The sequence below is a fragment of the Echiichthys vipera genome, assembly GCF_963691815.1.
Source record: "Echiichthys vipera genome assembly, chromosome: 3".
Taxonomy (NCBI): Eukaryota; Metazoa; Chordata; class Actinopteri; order Perciformes; family Trachinidae; genus Echiichthys; species Echiichthys vipera.
In genome coordinates, this window is record NC_139828.1 from 14,327,821 (window position 1) to 14,350,042 (window position 22,222).

Here is a 22,222-nt window from a genome sequence, read left to right on the forward strand (position 1 = left end):
AACACACCTATTGATGGGAACGCTCACTCTGACTAATGCAATGCTCCCAAAGAAGAAGACCAAACATTTCAACTGGATGAGTCAGCATCTTCTACTTCTCTTATTTTTTCTGCTTCTTAAGAAGAAAAAAACATTTGTCTCTGCGTAGACACTAGAGTGCTGTTTTCCAAGAAGTAGAACCGATCACCTGAAGAGCTGTACTGATACACATGCTCCCAGACTGATATCTTTTTCTGATTGAGGCAGTCTCTAGTGACGTCATTAGTTGCTTTTTGCTGCCTTACATTGCTATCTTGTTGATGCTGGAGAGTTATCTGTGACGGGCCAAGTGCCTCTTCATCCTGCATACCAAGTTGAGTAACAGATGACACAAGCCATCCATACAGTACCCTCCAGAATTATACATACTTTTTCTTTGAAATTGTGTATTCCCTTGTTGTTTTTTATTATTTGTATACTGCAGCTATACATCTTCAGACATCTGCCTTGCTATCTAGCATTCCAGAGGTTTCATGGTCACAAGATCTTTCACTGACATCCCTCAGTCCTGAGTTCACTGTAGTCTTAACTCAAGGCGTACACAAACAAAAAACGCTGACTTGAGCTATTGTGTGTGTCATCTCATTACTGGCTGCAGAAGGCCGACTCAGACAGTGAGTTGTACCTAGAAAACCACAGCCTCTGGCTGAATTGACCTAATCTGCTGGGATGAGTAATGCAGGGACCCTGGTAATTAGAGGCCTTCACTGAAACAGTGTTGGTAAATAAGATTGCTGCACGGTTTGTTTGGTACATGGACTGCAAGATAAGACATAAAGCAGGTCAGAGCCTATCAGCACCCCATTAAAGCATGCCCACAATATTTGTTTTGTACCAGCTATGTAGTGCGTTTCTGTGTTTTGTACACATGCAGAGGTATTGGTTGCAATTCCATACTGTTGGTTGTGCTATGGGAATTTCTTGGCTGCGGTTATGGGAGATTTGGAAGTGGTTTGTTCCCCCTCTGCAAACACATCAAACGGCCTTTTCATCAGCTGTGACCTCAGGAACTGTTCCAGGCTTCGTGCCAACCTGATATCAGCAGGCATTTAATCACCACCACCCAACATTAAGACTCATCAGCAAACCCGTAGAGCTATGATTAGACCTCATAAAAAAAAGGTGTGCGTGCGTGTGCGTGTGTGTGTTTGCGCAAGAGCGATGCTTGTTGCGGCATGCCCTGACTGTAAAGGAACTTCGCTTTCATGTTTTATCTCATGTGATCACACTTGGCCGCTCAATAAAGAATGCATCGGGCTTGAGCTTTTTTTATTGGCTCTGCACCAACAGTGCCTCAAGTCTGATTGCTCAATAGTCCTGTGAGTGTAAAGTCCTAAAACGTGTTCACACCAAGGTTAGAGCTGGAGTCGAGGATTTGATTGACAGTAAACAGTCAAGCGAGAAGTTACCTGCATAATACAGCAAGAGTCAATTATAAGAAATGGAACATACATTTGAAACTTAAGGGTAGAAAACTGTTTGACTATAAGGTCAAAGGTTTAATCTGCGGCCTATTAGGGAGGACTTTTGGGGGAAATGCATCAATGAATAACCATTGCTCTTCCTTCAGTAACATTTTTGAGATACCTTTTAGGCAAAGCACTCAAGTTAACAACTGCCCTTTTGTCCTGGTTTTTGCTCAACAGCAGAAAACTGTAAAACTGAATTGCTACCTGGTGTGAGTATGTACATGAACATGACAGAACATCGCTAAAACCATGGGGAGATTTACAAAGCTCAAGTGAAACATTGAAAGGGCAGTTGTAAAATGTTGACCTGTATCTGTGTTTTTGCACTACGTTATCTCTTCACCTGTTTGGCCTCAGGCTGATTTACGATGCTGTTATTGAGTGAGTTCATGAGGTTTACACATCAACACCCTTACCGTGCACACACAAACATATACCTGTGACTCTTCTTCTATAATCAGCTGGTGCCATTTGCTTTGAGAGGATAAATATAACACCAAGCTCGAGGGCAGACCTTTTCTTATTATGCCATCTGTCTCTGAAGTTATTGTAGTCAGGAAAGTTAAGACAGAGAGTTGAAAAAGCACCCCTAGTGACTGCCTGGCACCCCTTGCCTACACAGTTCTCACCTGTTTGACACACACTGTATGCGGCACTATTCTGTAGCCATCTTCACCTGCAATAATGTCAAACCACCCATAGTTTGAGTTAATAGTTTGCTCTGTGAGAGAAAAAAGGAAGATAGTGAAACAAACTTTTACGCCACATTCGGTCCATAGTTAGAGCTGCATTCATTTTTTTTTTTTTTTATGAGACTGATACAGACACCAGCTCAGAATGGGACTGTCTAGCCAGCGAGCTGTTTATGGCCTTCGTTAATCTTGTTTTCAACTAATTTTGTTTACTCAGATTTCAACCTTCTACTTGGTGCTCGCAAAATCCTTGGACCTGCAGTTTGTTTTTTTTCAACCCGCTCTTTAACAACATGCATGGTTCCCACCTGCAGCAAAGTTTCAAATCGGTAGCTGTTATAACTGCCCACTCCCGCAAGATTTATTTATTTACCGCTCAAAAATGTAACAAATTCTTTCTTGGCCCATGCTACGTCCTTCCATCAAGCTTCACGACAAACCGGTCACTAGTTTTCTTGTTTATACTGCAAACAGACAGACAAGCCGAGTGGAAAACATGACCTCCTGGCAGAGGTAATTATAAGTTGCTTTTTTCTGTGCCATCGATTCTTGAGATAGGGTAATGTGACGTAAAGATTATTTTCATTATCAATGAATCTGCACACTATCTATAACATCAGAAAATTGCAAAAAAATGCCCGCCAAGCCATGTCATCAAATCTTTGGACTCAGAAAATGTTTGCCGTTGTTGATTGATAAATTACGTAGATTAATAATGAATCAATAATTAAAATTGTTACTTAATCGTCAAACCGCTTCAGCTCTAATGTGATGCCCCAGGAGGCACTGTATGAATGAGTCATTGCTTGTCATCACCAAACTTCATATAAAACAGTATTTACTCTGTTTGATGATCATCAAGTTTATTTCTGTATGAGTAACATGGACACGGTTTGAGTTTGGATTAGTTTGATGAGTTTGCTTATCTCATTTAAGCAAGACTCAACAACCGATGTCCTCTCCACTGGTATCACATTGTGCACAAGGCAACATATTGTGCAGTATGGTATGGGAGTATCCAAGCACTTTTCAGGATGAGAGGAACCTGGCTGTATAATTAGCTAGTCCAAGCCTGTCATTAACAGAAGCCTCTGGAAAGCAGCCAGTGCTAATTGTTTATGTGCTGTCAGTCAGGGCTCTTTGTGCTCTGTAGCTTTCACAAAGTTTACTGCCCCTGGAAACCTGCTGTTTGTGCCGCTTGAAGCCGATCACCTTGTTCTGGGAACAATGCAACATCTGTGTGCTCAGATGAGTGAGTGCTGAGGGAGGAAAATGATGGGAAAGAAAAACGGGGGCTTTAGAGAAGGAAGTAGGGAGACTTTCCCACCGCAGGGCCCCTCTCTGCCTCGGGTCCTGTCATGCTCTGCTGTTACAACTGGGGAAAACTCTGTCTCCATGTGTACACACACACACACACACACACACAGTCAGATGAGTCTGCCCTTCATGCCTTGTAAAACACTGTCATCATGTGTTCCCCCTCTCCACAGGAAGTATTCTGCTTCATCATCAATCATGTAGCATGTGGACTGAATACCAAACAGAACAGCTGCAGACTGATGCAAGACTTTAAGTTAAAGACACTTTATGTAAAACTGCCGTTAGACTGATGGACATTTGTTTGCCGATTTATTATATTATTATTATAAAGGAAAACAAAGCATATACTGGCCAAACTACAAATAAATCCACACTTTTTTGGAAAGTGTTCTAACTACTATGTTTTAATAATGCACGTATGGTATTCTTAAAAAAATCTCTTGTCTGATTGGAACCTTTACATCTTCTCTTCGTCTTCCAATCCCTCTTACCTAAAATTGGTATGATGGAAATAACCTGCACTATATATATTTTTAATCTATTTTCAAAATGTATCATTTCAAAAAGACCAAATACATGATAATACACTAATGAGCAGAAACCCAAAAGCTTCAATGTACTGAAGTATACACAAAAAGTGTGTATATCTGAAATGCCCAGATTCAGTAACTGATTCAGACTTCTCAGTTGTCTGGATGAGGCCCAGAGATCTCTCTTTTTCTGTCCGTGTGATTGAGACCATTTCAGCAGTCCATATTTGGGTACATGGGGCTAAGGATCATTTCCAGCCCATTAAGATTAGGCTCTTGGCTGTATCCCAAACATTAAGTTCTTTTATGTAGCTTTATGGAGATACAAAGCCGATTCCAAACAGCCAAAAATCTACCCTTTTGACCAATTTTATGTTGACATTTTGATGCAATGTGTGATAAATCTTCTTTGGTTGTAGAAGGGCTTAAACTTTTTACAATACAGTGAAAAGATCCTTGTTATAGTTCATGTAATGCAACACGTGGGATTACTAACACTACACCACTCGATTGTTGCAGAAATCCTCCCAGTCAATATCATTGAATGCAGATTGGATGATAATGTTGACTCGATCTGTAGATCATCTTTCATTCAGTCTAGTAATTAAGTGGACAATGCAGTCAGTGTCTTTTATCCACTGATGTCATGAGAGCCATTTTCTTGTTCTCCTGCTTGTCCAACAGCTCTGCTTGTTTTGTTAGACACGCCTTTATGTGCACAGGGACTATTAAGGGTTTTATGTTTCTCATTTTTGTGTGTGTGTGCGTGCATTGTCCTTGAGTCTCTTGGAATACATCAAAAGCCTGTTTGCAAAATGTGTGCTCAGCAGAAACAGTCGCATGTGTTTCTGATTCCCTCTGTAGCCCATAAATACCCTGCTCCTCAAAAGATTGTGTTTCTGTAATGACATGGCGTCCCACAGACGATTCATAATGTGCATCTGTGTGTGCGTGTGTCTTCTGTGCTCTTAAGCTGTTCTTAAGTTTTGTTTTGTTTTTCTACAGTAATATACTTCTATACTCATACATAACTAACAGCAGGCTGCTTACACACACACAGACATACGTACTCCCGACTCCAAACGGAATCTGACCACAAATATGGATAATTACAGTGCAGAGTTGGGAAGCCAACCTTTCTGAACTTGCACACTGAAGTCTTATATGATGATGTTTGCAACAATTGAAGACTTCAGTCAAGTCTCAGCAAATAAAGTCCAGTCTGCTTCCCCTCCTCCAGGTGGCTCCTCTGTCTGGTAGTCTAAACGGGGAGCTCCTCATGTCCGCTGGCCTCAACACCACCACCAACGTCACAGACCTGCCCCAGCCTCAGAAGCCCTTGGTGCGCGCCAGCCTGTCTGTCGCACCTGCTGACTATCAGGAGCGGCCTGAAGTGCTGTTGCGGCGGGAGGCGAGCTCTTCCACCCTGCCGAAGACGGAGGTGCCCCTTCATCTCTTCAGCACCACCAACCAGCAGCACAAACTGCTTGGGGTGCAGCAGCAGATCCCCACCAAGCTGGCCGCTTTCAGCAGTGGCAAAGGAAAAGGAGGCAAGATTAGCAAGGCCTCACATCGCACTGACAGCACTGGTAAGGGGTTACCACAGGTGACTCACAAGCACTTTTCACTCGCGTGTTTCACATAACTTAGCTATATTATTTAGCATAGCTTTTATTTTCGCTTTAAGTCCATTTTTTTCGAGAATAGGTGCATAAACGCGAGGTTCATGGCCAATAAAAAGGCTAAATAAATATGTTAATTTACATTTTGCAATGTGGGCGGAGTCAGCGAGCAGCACCAGTTAAATCCCAGAAACTGTCCCTTCATTTTTGTCAAGCACCTGGGGGAAAAGACATGGGAATACTGAGGAGCTGCAGGTGGCGGGGGGTTCTGTGGTGCCGAGTGTATTTATACCAAGTGGTCACAAGTTGAATGCACATAAGTCTTTTAGAGTAATTCTGAGCAAAACAGTGAACGCAACATGCTCATGGATATTGAGTTAGTCTTTAAAAGGTACCGAATATACACGCAAATATAAAAAACGCAGCTAATTCTTTTTCTGTTAATCAATTATTCAACTCATCGTTGCAACTCTACTGCAGGTATGGCAATCTTCTTTATTGGAAACAACACTCAGATTTTATTCACCCTGTCATGTCACATATAGTATGAATAAATAGTTTGTAAGGAGGAAAGCACCATCCTCTTTTTATTCTAAAACAAAAGGAGAGAGGGAAGGAGTCAACAAACGAAGAGGGTGGTGTGTGCAACTTTTCTGTTACACTTGCACTAACAGTGCATAAGTTGATAACATCAAAGTATCATACAAGCTAGGATAAGATGCACCTTAACTGATCCCCAGCGGGGAAATTTGTACACTCTTCTTCAAAATGTGTTTAATTTACCCACTCTTCGAGATACAAGCCATCTGTGCCTGACATGAGCTTGACCTGAGCTGCATGAGTTAAGTGGCTCTTCAGAAGCACATTAGCTGTCTATATTGGATCAGCTCTGATTCATCAAATAGTGACCTGAGAGAAGCTGCTCTAGTTTACCAATGCAATCTAATTTTACAGTTAAACCACCTTCTGCCTCTTTGTCTCTTGTTTTCTTTGCTCTGTCTTCCTCTCTCTCCCCTTGTCTCCTCCTCCTCCTCTCAGCCTCAGTGGATATGAAGCAGATGCTGCCGCTGAAGCTGTCTGCCCGAGATGACAACGCCCTCAAGGCCAAGCGTTCCATCAGCCCCCACCAGCAGCTCCCGCTGTCAGCCCCTCCCCACCCTCTTCCCTTACATCACCACGCAGGTACCTTTTTTATACACACAACCTCATGAGCGCGCACACACATGCTTCCTCCTTTTGCTCCGTCAGGGCAAACCCAAACACAATCTCCTCTGACCCGCCTTTTCTACTGCATTATTAAACGTGGTTCTCACAGACACAAACATGAGACACACATTCTCCACTTGGGCAAACCGGACCCCACCCGATTACGTTCCTCTCTAAAGCTTACATTCATGCCCAGCCTCACCCTGTGTAAACACCTATCAATTTCACAAGCTTCACTGTGATTAATGACAGGCTGTACTGCTGACACAGACACTTTAATCCTGCGTCCTAACAATCACCACTGACATAACACTGGCAGGATTTCAGTGATGGATTTCAGTTAGACCAGCTTTATTAAACAGGTACTAATGAGTAACCTGCCAGTTGTATTATGCTATTTTTAGAGTTATACCTTGTTCTCTAAAAGACTTTCTTGTATGTCTTTAACAGATCAACTTAGTCCTCCAGACAACGCTGGGCCAGACACCCAGCCCCCCTCCTCCATCAGCACCTCCCACCCTCCAAATGTTCAGAAGCCCCCCATGCCTCCTGCACAGTCCCATCCTCAGCCCTCAATGCAGCCTCCAACCATCCCTCATCATTCACAGAGCACAGGCTCCCTCCAGTTCCAGTCCCATCTGCAGCCGCGGAGCCTAAGTCCAAACGCCCAAGCCCATGTCCAGGTAAATGTTCACGGGCTCACCCACAGCCACAGCATGCCGCCACCCTACAAGATCGCCACAGAAGACCTCAACAAGGAGGATGTCATCTTCTTCTAAAGTCCACTTGGCTGCCCTCAGATGAACCAGCAGAAACAAAAAAGAAAATAATTATCAGATGGTTGCTGGTCCTAAATCGTCATCATGTGTCCCATCCCAGGGAGCCACTTCCTCACTGTGGGCAGGCGTAGTGTTATTGAGGGTTGATAAGGTAAGATGGTTTAAATATCGGTACAAAGTTACAGCAATCCATACCCGAGAGCAGAGCCTTTGTGTGCTCTTCAGTGGACCGTATTCAAAAAAGATGACATTTATATTTTAACACTGCTACCCTGAGTTTATTAAAACCCCATAGTTTCTTTTATTTAATTTTTTTAGTTTATTTTCTTGACTCAAGAGGACGACAAAGCCTCCTTGTAAACTTGTACTAAACGGTTTAAATGAAGTTAAACCAATCCAAAGACATGAGCCACGAGAGCTGAAGGGGATTTGACTGAAAGGAACACTGTGAAAGAAAAACGGTCGAGGGATTTTTCAGGAGGTCAGGCTAGCTAGTGAAGCATGAAGAAGTGAAAGGTGCAGCGATGGCGCCCTGGTCCGATCATCTGCTTCTACCGGACCTGGAACCACAAAAGATGATTTAGCAGGAACTCAGAAATGATCCAAATCTTAATACAGGAAATATTCTGCTTGCACAGTGTAAATACTGCATTCCAGACTAATGAATGATCTTTAATGGACTAAATGTGTGTTGTTTGGGTGTACAGGTGTCAAAATTGTGAAGGTTCATTTAATTTTGTTGTTCTTGTTGTGATTGTATCTGTGATTGTTACAGAAGACTGAACTGTGGAATTCTGGTGTTGCCACTGGTTGTGAAACCTGAAACAGACCTTTTTTTTTTTTTTATTCAGGCTATTTTGTAATTATGCTTCAATGAAGGGAGAGTTCAGCTTGTGGCAAAACTGTTGTTCAAATTCATGCAGAGTGACACAAACTCAGGGGTGCCTTTGTTATGTCTGTACAGTTTGTGACATTCATCTGCTGAAGGTCTTTTCTTCATTTCCTAGCAGTAGCTTTTCTCAAACACACAGGATTTACTCATTTTTACTTCCACTGATAATGCTTTGTAAACACAGTTTCAAAGGTATATTTGCGTCACTATTGCAAGTGAGTCAGCTGGTAGATAAAAGTTCACTTCTTTAATGCAGAAACATGTCAATTTGAGTTTAATTTAATTCTATTGGCCTTCAGATATTAAAAGTATATTTACCAAACTTTTAGCAGACTGTACTCTGAAGACATCAAAAAAGACCTCGCTGAGTTTGTTACATTTCACAAAATCTGTCCCTTTAGGAGACACATCGTGCAGAAACGCATCTGTTGCTGGTCAAGTGGAACCATAGCTTATTGTACAATTTGCGACATTTCACCCGTCATGTTGTTTTAAGGGCAATATTTTTTTTAACTGCTTTGGCAGGGAAGAGACATAATTTGGGGTTATAGGCTTTCGATGAACATAAGTAATAGTCACAACAATTTCATACAGAGTTGATATATTATTATTAAAATCCATCATCATACGAATAGAAAATGTAACTTAATGATTTTGCACAAGTCAGTCCAGTAGAACAAAACCCCCGTCTTATTTCCAACATACACAGCTAAGATTATACTGATAAGTCGGTTAATGACAGCAAAGCCTAAAGGTGCACACTGTTTTATATCTCGCAGCTTTCTGAAGACATTTTTTTTTTCACTCAAGTCAGGAAATGAAAAGTTCATGTGACTGAAAAAGTCTTGTTTTTGAAAGCTTGTCTCTGTACTGTCAGGATGGGTGAAATTTAGCAGAGCCGGTATATCTTTGAGATATATATGAAGGTGTTGCTTTTAATTGAGACCCTGGGGTCTCATTGAAAGTGTGTTTTATTGATTGCCCTATGACATTTCATTAGCTGGGTTTTAAATCTGTGCTTGACAGAAAAGCGGTACTGTAACTGGGTGCAGTGTGGTCCTGCAGCAAAAACGCTTATGTTAAATGTCAGTTTTTATCCTTTTTTTTTCCACAGATGGAATACAGAGATTACGCTGTATACATGTGAGAATCCTTTAAATCATGAAGTAGTTGACATGTTTGTGTTTTGTGTCTCTGGAGGGGAAAATGCTAGCAGAGTTTTTCGTCTGTCCCCGTGTAAGCTTGTGTCTGAAGCTGTGATCACTAGCTGCAGGTTTTCTGAGTGTTTATGTATATTATTGTACATACTGTATGTGATATCTTCTGCACCGGCTGCCCTCTTACACATTATTGTATTAGGAACAGAGATATTTGACATGCATCAAGATGCAAAAGTCAGCCAAAAGTCTGTTCGTGCATATATGTCTGTATACACTTAAAATACAAACAAAGGTGTGTATGAATGCGGTACACCTTGCTTGGATAGAAACATGGCCGTTTAACAAAGCCACAATCAGTCGTTGCTGTTATTTTTTAATGAAAAACAAAATGAAGGTGTTCATATTTAATCTCCTGATGTGTGTTGATGTTGTAGCATTGAAGCTGAGGTGCACTGTCTGTCATTTCTGCTGCGATTCATGAGTGATGTCTCAACCAAGATTATGTAGCAGCCGTAGAAACGAAATCATGTGCTTTTTTCAGTTGGTTAAACCAAAGACACACTGGGTTGACTGGGATCCTGTCTGTGCTCTTAAAGGATGAAGGATAAATGACACTGCGCTGGTTCTGTGTTCATCCACAGTCTTAATACTTGGCAAAACATCCTCCAGGGAGTGTCCATTATAAGTGTGTTTACGGCACATTGTAGTCCAGCTCATATCTGGCTTCAGGTCTAATTTTAGAGTTTGCGGTTTGTTCCAGGTCATAAATATCTCTTTATGCACAGAGAGTTTTATTTTTGAAACCAGAGCAAAACAAATCACATGGGGTGTTGAAGTTCCAAGTGGCGTAATCCAACTTGAGTTTTCATTATCAGGATACAAGCTCATCTGATACAGTTGTAGATGATTGTAGAAGCATTTATGTACATCTCCATCTCAACATTGTAATTGCAGTGTGCATGGGAACATACTTGGTGGTTCTCAGTGGGTGGAACCTTATAAAAAAAATGTAATATTTTTCCAGACTTTGACAGAACAATCCCAACTCAATGTCCACTTACAAGCTTTCAAATTATATCACATGGTCTTCATTTGAATAGTTGTGCCAATGGACCATGGAAAAGAAAAGAGCTATTGATTAAATCATTGCAGCTACTGATCTTGACAAATGAGCATCTCCTAATGAAGACCATGGGATGTGGTTGAACGCTTTGGAAAAAGACATGAGTCATGGTTCCCACAGGTCCTTGAAAGTTTGTTATATTTAAGGGGGGAAAATAGACATGGATCATTGAAAGTGTAGAAGAACAGGCTACATTCTGCTGTCTTCATGTGTCTCCCACTGATTCACGTGTCAGCCACATTTCATTGAACTAATGTTCAGTATTGTAACAGTAATTAACTCTTACAATGCTGTATTGGGTCCTTGAATTTGAGAGAATTGGGCCTTGAATTTGGCGTTTAAGAAGGATAAGAACAAACTTAAAGCATTCCCATAACTGTCCATTTTCCTGTGTTTCCAAGTGTCTCCTTTAATCCCAAGTGAGAGGTGTCAGGCAGCAGGAAAACTTGTGTAAGAGAGCACTATAGTTCTGCTCAAGGTACGAGACTCTTAGTAAACCTCAACAGACGAGGTGGAAGCTTCCTTGTTGGTGCCGCTGTTTGGATCAACTCAAGTCTTAAATGTTCTTTTACTGAAATGCTGAACCTCTTTGCTGTTTAAAAACTTGGAAGCCAGTCAGTCGCATCACTGTATGTATGTGTTTGTGTGTGTGTGTGTGTGTGTGTGAGAGAGAGAGAGAGAGAGAGAGAGAGAGAGAGAGTGTACGCTTGCCACCAAAAACACAGTGGAAACATTTCAAACTTGTTTCCAGACATGTGTTTTTTTTTATTATACACGCACTCATGCGCATATTGGACCTGTAATGTGTAAATAATCCTGAACATATTTTATTTCCTCGGCCAATTTTACACTAGTCACTTTGGATAGTAGCATACTTGAAGGGGAAAATGAATGTTTATAATGCTTATTGTTGTTATTATTATTGTCTGTGAACTTTTATTTACTAAGAGCTATCTAATGATGTTGTAGCACACAGCAAAACTGATTTTTTTTTTTGTACCATTTTATTTTATTCACTGCGAGACGTTAGAACGACCTGTGGACACAACTGCTGCCTTAGAGAGAGTTTAGTAATAATAAAAAAAGTCTTGAAATTATTTTTGGTATTCACTGTCTTGAGTTTTAACACGGTTTGCTGCATTTGTGGACCATCTACAGTCTTAAGTCATTCTAAGTAAATGTGTATTTGCAAGGACTTGTTTCTTCTTCCCCCCCTCATCAACTGTCACATGTGATATATAATTCTGCCTCATTATTTAGATTTCTATTCACCGCTTGTCAAAATAATCCTGACCACCCAATTAGCTAGCACCCCAGTCATTCCTCTGTGTCTAGGAGGTGCGCTAACAGTGTTTAGGCGACCTAATAACAGTCTATTCCCAGACAAAGCTCTATTTTCAGGTGCTGTGGTTGTGGCTGTTCAATCCCTTGCTACAGTAAGAGCAGGGCTGTCTGTTCCTGCGTTATTGTCATTCTGGCTGGGAAGACGCTGCAGCAGTGGCCTGTTTTTATTGTCTACTGTCATTAGTGGCTTTCCTCTGTCTCCTCTCAACAATTATTTTTCCAGGCTGCTTCCCCTGTGGAGGGGAAGCTGCATTTTACTCCGGCTTTGTTTCTGTCTCATTCCTTCCACTGCTCTGCCCACTTCATGTCTCCCCGACTGTCTCTTCTCCTCTCATCCAATGTCTCCAATCCTCAACTCAACCGCCTCTCAGCTCAGAGGCATTTTATGTAATGCAATTTGGAGGATGTCAGGAGCCTTGGCTGTTGTTTTTCTGTGTCAGAGGCACTTTTCACCGCAAAGTTAAACAAATAGATGCTCCGCAGAGACAGACGTGCAGACGAACCTCCCTGTAGGCTCATAAAACGCTGAGACAAATCTTTTGATAGACTTTGTGTCAGCAGTTGGTTTGTATTTGTTTTTGCTGTTCTGTTCAGCTCTAACAACTTCTCCCACTTTGGCAGAAGGCAGGTTTGAATGAGCCATTAGGCTGTTCAAAGAGTCCAGCCGACTGAGCCAATTCTAGTTTCCCCAACCTTTTTGGCTTGTCGTGACCCCTCAGACCGAAGCAGTGTCTACTTGTGACCCTCGTCATCAGTTGTGAGGTTTCCTTTGTCTCATTTCAGTGAGCGTAAGAGGTTTGATTATCATTATTTTGCCTCTGATAAGAGGCCACAAATGTGAACTCTGTGGTGGTGTAAGAGGAAAAGTCAGAAGGTCTTGAGTTAGTGGGATTCATCTTCTGGGAAGAACATTTGAATAGCAATCCATTCAGCTGCTGTTGAGATGTTTCAGTCTGCACCAAATGATGGAACTCACTGACGTTGCAACCGATGCCAACATCTAAAAATCTAAACATGTTTTATTGAGGCAGAAGTATGGGTTTTTTGCTGCTTTGCTGCCCTGTTAATCATTTGCAACCCCTCAGATTCATCTTGCGACCCTTTGTGGATGTGTCAGAAGCCCCGTGTTGAAAACCACTGTAGCCACATCAGCATTGTTTTTAAACCACACTGCGTCCTCCTCAGCGTCCTGCTTGCTGTTTTTGCAAGTGACATTATGAAGGAATGTGCTTCATGGCTGCTTCTGCTTATCTTAGTATTTTTTCATCACTCCTGGCTGACACAAAGATCCTCTTGTTGAAAAAAAAAATGACAAAGCGGACACTATCTCTCTTTGCTAACACCCAAGGTGATTACAGGAAGATAGCCGGGAGGAAAACAAGTCTCTCAGCCAAGGCTGCTTCAAACTCTGCTTACATAACCTCCTTGGCAGCTGGGGGTACATGCTGGAAAAGAGAAGTTTGTCCAAGATAAGGTTTGTATTTTTCAGGTTGTAGGTGTTATCAGTGACAGATAAAGAGAAGAACAGTAAAGGGCTGTGGCCTGAAACGACCGTGTAGTTACATATTTACAGTATCTACGCCTCAGACATTAGGTATTTCTCCTGGGTTGTAAAGTGTGATATGTAAACTTGGAGAGATTTCATGCTGTCTGCTTCAAAGTTTTGCTTTGGATGAATAAGAATCATTGTTCCTATCCAGGCTGCTCAACTGGTCTTCCATCTTTCATCAACAAAGGAAGTCCCTGTGTGGGGGGCAATGGTGAAAAGGCCTCCGCAGAGAACGGTTATGCCAGGTAGAAATCAGATCAGGTGGAAAGGGCTATTGTTCTGCCAGAAGAGACGCCTCGGGTGAATTGAAAGGGGGAGATGGATATAAAGGAAGTGTGCTCTGTGCTGAATCGCTCTTCTGTGCTGACAGTATTTGCATTTTGCAGTCAGCTGTAGCCCAGTGACTGTCTGGTCGTTCCGGTTTTATTCCCATGTGCCCTGTGTGCTGATTACACTGCAGGAGGAAGTGATGAATGCAACCATTGTGGTAGATCAGCCTGTTCCAGAGTAGAGTAAACACATTAGATTCTCATGTACATGTGTCCTTTTGTGTTTCATGGAGACAAAACATTTCATCACAAAACAATGTTTAGTCTACGATTAGGTGAATAGTTTTGGGAAACTTGGCTTATTTGCTTTCTAACCAAGAGTAAAAGAGAAGATTGACACCACTTTGATATCTTACCTTTCAATTTGAAGCTGGAATCTAGAATGTGACTGTTCTGCATCTGTTTTACCGTACTAACAGATATTAATTAAACCATAGAAATGTAGGCTACGCTGTTCATGACAACATACATGTAAAATTAGCTGTGACTACAGACTAAGAAGAAAACTGCCTGTCCAAACATTTCAAGGCGTTGGTTTCAAGGAGATAACATCAGTGGGCTGTACTGTGGGTGCTTTGAACTGACCCAGGAAAACATAGGCTAGGCAGGCTACATTTAACATTTGACCATGGGGGGGGTTCATTGTTGAAAACGCTTTGAAAGGTCGCCTTAATGTCTCATATTAAAATATTGAATATTGATGTTGAACTGGGAACCAATGGGAACATGGATACACTCCCTAAACGTAGGAGGAAGCCAGAGGTTAGCATTAACTAACATTAAGCCAAAAGGATATTTACGTGCTTATTTTCACCTAGCTCTTTCCTGTCTATCTTTAATTGAAAAATAAACATCTTAGTAAACACACTAATTCATTTAACTAATTTCACATAACTAAATGAAGCAATGGTTGAATCCATTATTGAGAGGTAAAGCTAAACCGCTTACAGTAACTTAGAAGAATAGAAGTAATGTGGAAGTGTAGCTATGTCCCCCGGGTCCTAAGTTCCCGGTTCCAGCTTTGTATGTGACCTTTTCACAAAAAATGTCCTATGTTCCTCGCTTGTCACAGAAAGGGTCCTATGTTCCCCGGTCTGTTATTTTTTTCCGCAATTAGTGCCGAATTCCCCGGTAAATAGGCTGATGTAGACCCTAACACTACCGCTAACCCTGACCCACACCCTGGTCGTAACTTCTAACCCGAACAAAATGCTGAATCAAATCTGAGAAGACAGAGGCTTATGCGACCGGGGAACGTAGGACCCTTTTGGGGAAAAAGGGTCCTACGTTCATAAGACCCGGGGAACATAGGGATAACCCCAGTAGTGCTTAGATTTTGACTCTAGTGTTTATATATATATCCCACTTGAACACATTACTAAGTAATACATTTATTATATTAACTTTATTATTACCACAGCGAGACATGATTTAACTTGTTCAAATGTAGCCTGCAACAATTCTAAAAGGAAATTTTGTTTATTCGTGTATTTTTCAAGCCGTTTGTAGACTCTTTGGCAATGTTTTTCAGGTTGTAAAGTTAGCTCAAAAAGACATAAAATAAGCACATTAACCTGTCAGAGCTGGTTATAAAGACTGGCTGTAGGCTATGTGACACAGACTGGAAGCAGCTAGCCTGGCTCTGTCCAAAGGCAAACAAACAAATAAACAAACAAAATCAGTTACCATCTCTTATTTTGTTTGTTAAATTGTAGCCTACAGTGTAGAAACATCAAGCTGGTTTTGCAGGGATGATGTTCTGGATTAGCCTGTTTCTTAACTGGGCGCAGTATTGCATTTGGACAGAGCCAGGCTAGCTGTTTCCAGTCTTTATGCTAAGCTAAGCTTACTGGCAGTAGCTTCATATTTACCATGCAGAAATGAAAGTAGTAGCAATATTCTCTAACTAAGAAAGCAAGCAAGTGTATTTCAATAGATGTTGAAATATGACGTGCAAAACTATTTAAAAAAGTAAGTTTAACTTTGAATGACTTCAGGGAATTTTTTTTAATAAGCCATAAAGCCTGTAGTCTAAATTGCAGTTGTTTGATCACCAACAAGGACCCCTTCACAATTATCCGCTCTGGAGCCTACAATAATTAACATTGTTAAATCAGTGTCCACAGCTTTAAACATTTTCCAGCTGTATTTCAGGATGCAGTATTGTTCAAGGCTGATGCGGTGTGGGAGGTCTCTGTGGCATTTTCAAAGAAGCAGAAAGAACTTCCCTCACACACAAACACACACTCACACACGTTTTTTATACTTAAAGTCAAACACTGGTGGTGCCAAGACAAATAGCATCCTGGCAGCTAGCATGGAAAACCCTCTCCATGTCAGAATGTGAAGATGTGGGGAAATTAAGTAGCTACGTTTCTCTCTGGAGAGGCCCAATAGGAGCTTTGTGTTAAAGTTTCTTCCCATCCCATCATCAAAGTTGTTTCTAAAGGTACGTTGGGGAATATGTGCACTGCTTTCAAGAAAGGGAAGTGGAAAACATAGCCTACATGGGAGTAAAAGTGAACAAAAGGCCTGCAGGAAGCCCTTAAAGCCAGCGATGTGAAGTGAATATAAAGTACAAGGAGCTGTAGGGTCTCACTATAGTATCAGGTAAAGCAGATGCACTTTTGTTAATGGTGCACTTAAAGGTCTCTGTATTATTTTGAAGATTTGTTGTTCCTTTCGAAGAATGTAGCCTCAGGTGGTGCACTTCACTCTGGTACAAACCTTTCAACATCATCAAAAGCAGAGAAAAGTTGCCTTCTCTTTCTAAATAAGATGGTTGTGTGTCCTTTATCGGCATATGCTCTTTGATATTGTCCTTGAGTGCTTCTGCAAGAACAACCACCAACACTCTTTGTCCCTTCTCAAATGCAATATTAGCTGATGAAGAAGAAAAGGGAGAATGTTTTCTAGAAAAGCCTGACAGACTCAGCACGACATGGACAAACAGAGGTGAGAATAACTGCGTCCAGCTTCCTCAGCACTTTCCTCTGTCATCTTGGAAGAGTGGAGCGCAGCAGAGCTCATCGCAAGTGTAGTGCGGCTCTACGCGGGGGGGATCTAAACACAGCCTCTGATTTAGGAGCTGGGACAGAGCAGTTGCCAGCCTCCCACCAGAGCTGGCAGGGTTGGGTGGCTGTCTGGCCGCTGTTGATGGAGGAGGGAAGGGAGGGAGGAGGAGGGAAGGGAGGGAGGAGGCGGGGGAGTGGAGACGTAAAGACGCTGCCAAAAGAGCAAAAGGCCACTAACTGCTGCAACACAATCAAAATCATGAGACAAAGCTGCGGGATGTGTGTGCCAGCATGCAGAAAGAAAGAATTTGAATTTTAAAACTCCTGTTTAAACTCCTATTTAACTCAAAGGTACCATCATTAAATACAGACATGTTAATATAATTTACCAAAAACATAAGAGGACAGAAACGGTTCAGAGGCACAAAAGCCAATCTATAAACCAAAAGCCCATATAAAGCTGAATATCTCCACAGTGTCCAGAGTTTTATCATAGGCATACTCAGCTCTCTGACCGACACTGGATCTGTGGAGCCAACACCCCGAACCGTTGAGTTAAAAGTAAAACAGGCCCTGTGACCTAAAACACGGCAAAAATAAATGTGCTGAATTCTCAATTTGGAAATAGAAAATAACGTCCAGCCAAGTATGTTAGCACCAAACTGCTGTTGGATTTGATCAACTGGCAATATTTTTTTTTCCAGTGAAGGAAGTGGTGTGTAACAAAGAACATAGTTAGGTTTAGGAGACAAAGGCACTTGGTCAGAGGAAGATCGTCTTTGCCTCAAGGCAGTTTGGACTTTTTCAGTATTTAATAAAGGCCACAATATTCAGCCAACCTTACATTTGACAACAGCTAAACATGTTCATGAAACGTTAATCACGCTTTAAAAGGACATAATCACGTTGAATATTTTGCAGGGTACATTAAGTATAAACACGTTTCCACTTTGCAGTTTCATTCAGTACAAACGTTTCCTCATTATATTGATAAAATATTCATTTAGGTGGCATTGTGTTGCTACTCTAAATGTATTTGAAGAAGTATTTTTTATTCTTTTACTTCAGTAACAGTAGAAATGCAACAATGTAAAAAAAATACTCTGGCATTTTAAAATCAAGTATTCTCAGCTACATTAACTTAAAGTAAAGTCAACGTGTAATTAGCATTTTACTTTGGTGAGCTGTGAGGCTCATTTGAACTACTTGATATTCAGTTGGGTAGTTCAACTAATGTACAATATAAAAGGAGACTGCAGTCAAACTCGCCTAAGCTAGGTGTGAAAGGAGGAACTAGTCAAAATGTTGACAATAAATTCAAACTGTCACTATTAGTGCCAGGCATAAGAAAAACAGTCGATTTTTGCTTGAGGACAACGTTGAAAAGTTGAGAATAAAGTCAAATAAAAAAAAATCTTCCTCCTCATTACCCCCCCCCCCCATCCCTGGCACTAATACTCTTCCATAATTCTCGAAATAGTAGCATATTTCAACTTTATCCTCAACAGTCCAAATTTATTCTCGACATTTCGACTTTAAACTCAAAATGGTTTTTCCAATTTATTGACTTAATTGTTGACATTCTTTTTTAATCTCCCTTTAAATCTCATGCCTGTCTGCAGTATTCTTCCGTAGTTTCGCCTCTTGTCTTTGTTCACCACTAATATCCTTCAGTCGTCTGCTGAGGTTCTCATCACCTTGATGGAAGAAACTTATCTTACGCAACAGAGGAGAAACTATTTGCCAACCCAGTGTAATCACTCTTGGGCGTGCACTCACATGCACAACACACTGTAAACACATCCACCCAAACACACACACTGCATGTTTTTCTAATTCTTTCTTTCAGACCATTAATATGTCAAAGACTCTTGGTAGAGTGTTAAAGTGCATTAAGTAGGATAATATGATAATTGGACACGAGCTCCCATGAAAGCTCTGTTGTCTGCTGTAACTTGCACAACAACCTGCTTCACCACAAAGAAAGGAAGACTGCGCTATTGTTCAAATCCAGCAAATATCTTCCTCCTCTGTACTTCATATCTGTTACCTCTCCTCTCTGTTTTTTTTATTTTTATTATCCTTCCCTTGTCCCTTTGGGAAACGGCGTCTGTCAGCCAATCAGAGCACAGCAGTTGGGCCATTGCCCTTTTTGAAAATGACAACAAACTCCACTTCAGTTCAATTACAACTCTGAACAATGCACCACACAATAACCAGCTTTTCACTACGGCTGTATCATAAATCATTCAGTGTTTTGGTCTTGCTCGCGAGTGTTTGCAGTGACCCACCTCTGCTGACCCTCTCCTCTTCACTGAGATCTCATTTTTGTGTATCAAAAGCAGAGTGAGGCTCTCTGGGGAATTTGAGGAATCCGAGATGAGAGATGCCGGTCACGCTGTGGCCACATGGCACCCCTCGTTCAATCAGAGCCACACTCGTTTGTGTGTCTCTATATGTGTGCGTGCATGCATGAGAGTGTGTGTTAATACAGCGTGTCTGCTTCATTAGTTTTGTATAAGGCCTGGCTCCCTGCTCTGAATGAGGAGGGAGGATGACACACGTCAGCCTGAGACAGAGACAGATGCTGCTGACACGTCCGAGTGTCTCTCTGTTCTATTATTCATCCTCAGTGTCACATCTCATCCGGAGTGGTCAGCCGGACACGGTGCAACAGAAGGGGTCACCTCAAACACAAACACATGCATGCGGCTTATTTTCATAATTCAATTTTTGTGTGTCTTCCTGTATGTGTGTGTGTGCCAGAGGGCGGATTTACATCTGCCACACTCCAGCTTCTCATCAGGCTGTGGATGATGCGTTTGAAGTTTTTCCTCTCTCTCCAAGCGGAAAGGGGCTTTTGATTGGGGAAGCAAGAGGGATTGTGTGTGTGTGTGTGTGTGTGTGTGTGTGTGTGTGTGTGTGTGTGTGTGTGTGTGTGTGTGTGTGTGTGTGTGTGTGTGTGTGTGTGTGTGTGTGTGTGTGTGTGTGTGTGTGTGTGTGTGTGTGTGTGTGTGTGTGTGTGTGTGTGTGTGTGTGTTTGTGTGTGTGTGTGTGTGTGTGTGTGTGTGTGTGTGTGTGTGTGTGTGTGTGAAAATGTGTCACCTCAGGCAACATATCAAACCCCTCCATGCTACCCCAACCTTCAACAACCCCCTCCTTTAGCCTCACTCCAACCCAACTGGGAATTAATCTCTGTTTTATTAATGAGAGTCAGAGGAAATTATATTAAAAGGAATCTCAGTTCCTGCAAAAAAAAAAAAAAAACACAAAGGGCTTTGCTGTGTCTTTGTTCCAAAGAGGAAGAGAAATTTTGTACCACATGAATCATAAAGTATGCCGGGCTTGCCTGGAATGTCTGCCAGCTCGTCTCTGCTCTGCCCACAGTCAGTGCTCATCAGCTACGGTCAGTGGACGAAGCCTTTGTGTCTTTTTCTTGTGAATGAAACTGTCCTCATGTTGACTTTCTGACGTGATGGGAGATCACAATGGCGATTCTACCAGGGTGCATATTTGAGATGGTCCTCCCACCTTTGTTTGTAAGGAGATAAAAAACGGGAGGGGAGAGGCATCTGAAAAATGCCATTTGTCGGAGAGGCATGCAACTACGCATTCATGAAATCATGAGGAGGTGGAAGACAGAACCTTTGCTTGAGTCAAAGTAAAACAATGTATAAAAATACTCTGGTAGGAGTAAAAGGCCTTAATTCAAAACCCCACTGAAGTAATATCAGCAAAAATGTACCCAAATTATCAAAGTATGACATTATTATATTAATAATGAATCAACGAGTAAATAGTATTCATATAAGGTGTAGTTTTAACTACTAAACATACAAGTAGGTCGTTCTGTCCAGTGAATAGGGCTTTGCCCCCCTGCAAAGGGTCACAAGATAAATCTGTGGAGTCGTGAGATGATTAAAGTTGTACTTTCATCTATTTGATTGTCTTTTATATTTCTACCTCAAATTGTGAGTTTAAACTATGGTGATTGATCATACAATCCACTAATGAAAGCACTTGTACTTGAGTATTCCAATCTGAGTGTCTGTGGCGACATAAATACCCCGCCATGTTAGTGACGCTGCTGACAGATTCTCACTAACGGATATGCTGCATTCACTTGTAATTGGAAATCGGCACCTCAACTTCTGAGTCAGGCTTGTAGTAAGGGCAGAGGTCTAATAGGAACATGTGTGTGTATGGATTTAAGAGGGTAACATAGTGGAAGGACTGCAAGTAGAGAGGTGAATGTGTTTCAATAAAAGATCAAAAAAAGTTTAATAAATAGTCAACATACACATAGTGACCGTGAACAAAGAGGGCTCTGAAAGAACAGTAGTTCCTGCAGTTACAACTTACTGCCAGAGAGGCCGCTAGAAACAACATATCTCAATTCTTATGGAGTACAACTTTAATGGGGCAGGAATGAGGCAAAAATAGTTATACCACATAAATGCATATTTTTGGACGGTTCAGTATATTGGATACTTTTACCTCTTTGTGCCGTTAACAGTGATTTAAATGAAACTGAAAAGTTTAGAGGGCAAATGTTGGTTTGGTGTTTGGTGGAACTAACAGCTCATAGATTTCTGAAACATGACAAACGTGACATGTAAGGGTTCACAAGCCAACAAGGTGGGATGAAGGGGTAAAAAGTACAATGTTTCCCTCTGAAATGTGGTAAAGTAAAACTAGAAAGTAGGAGAAAATTGATATTGATACTACTTACATACGTCCCTCAAAATTGCACTGAAGTTGGCTACAGTACTTAATACTCTGTTTACACCACTGATCTTGGACCGGCTCCATCAACAGAAAGAGAAAACAAACTTCAGGCTGCAAATAACAGTAAAATGATTAGATGTGTGTTTGCATGCTTGAGCTGGTGTACAAGGAATCAAACACAGAACTGTACTCATCAAAGACCTAAATGCTGAACAATCAACTCTCTGACTACCCCCCCCCCCCCCCCCCGTAATTCACTGGGTAATTATTCCATTGTGTTAAAATCTATTATTGTATTACTGTAGCCAAATCCTGACCAGTCTGAAAGCACTCTCCTGTCACAATGTTCACATCTCTCGCTCCCTCTCCCTCTGTCAAAGCCACAGGTCTTCACTGCACAGACACTCAAAAATAGAACAGGTCTAC

At 41.5% G+C, this 22,222-nt stretch overlaps 1 protein-coding gene across 1 annotated transcript in view; it reads left to right on the plus strand.

Moving 5' to 3' along the window:
• arhgef18b (rho/rac guanine nucleotide exchange factor (GEF) 18b) overlaps nucleotides 1-9,585 on the plus strand; it is a gene marked incomplete at its 5' end in the record, with an annotated part of 46,554 nt that extends 36,969 nt beyond the window's left edge. The window contains 3 exons of the mRNA XM_083911336.1: nucleotides 5,291-5,639; nucleotides 6,711-6,854; nucleotides 7,329-9,585. Coding sequence (XP_083767462.1) covers nucleotides 5,291-5,639; nucleotides 6,711-6,854; nucleotides 7,329-7,657 — 822 coding nt within the window. The 3' untranslated portion in view covers nucleotides 7,658-9,585. The remainder of the gene's footprint in view (nucleotides 1-5,290; nucleotides 5,640-6,710; nucleotides 6,855-7,328) is intronic.
• Nucleotides 9,586-22,222: the final 12,637 nt, after the last annotated feature.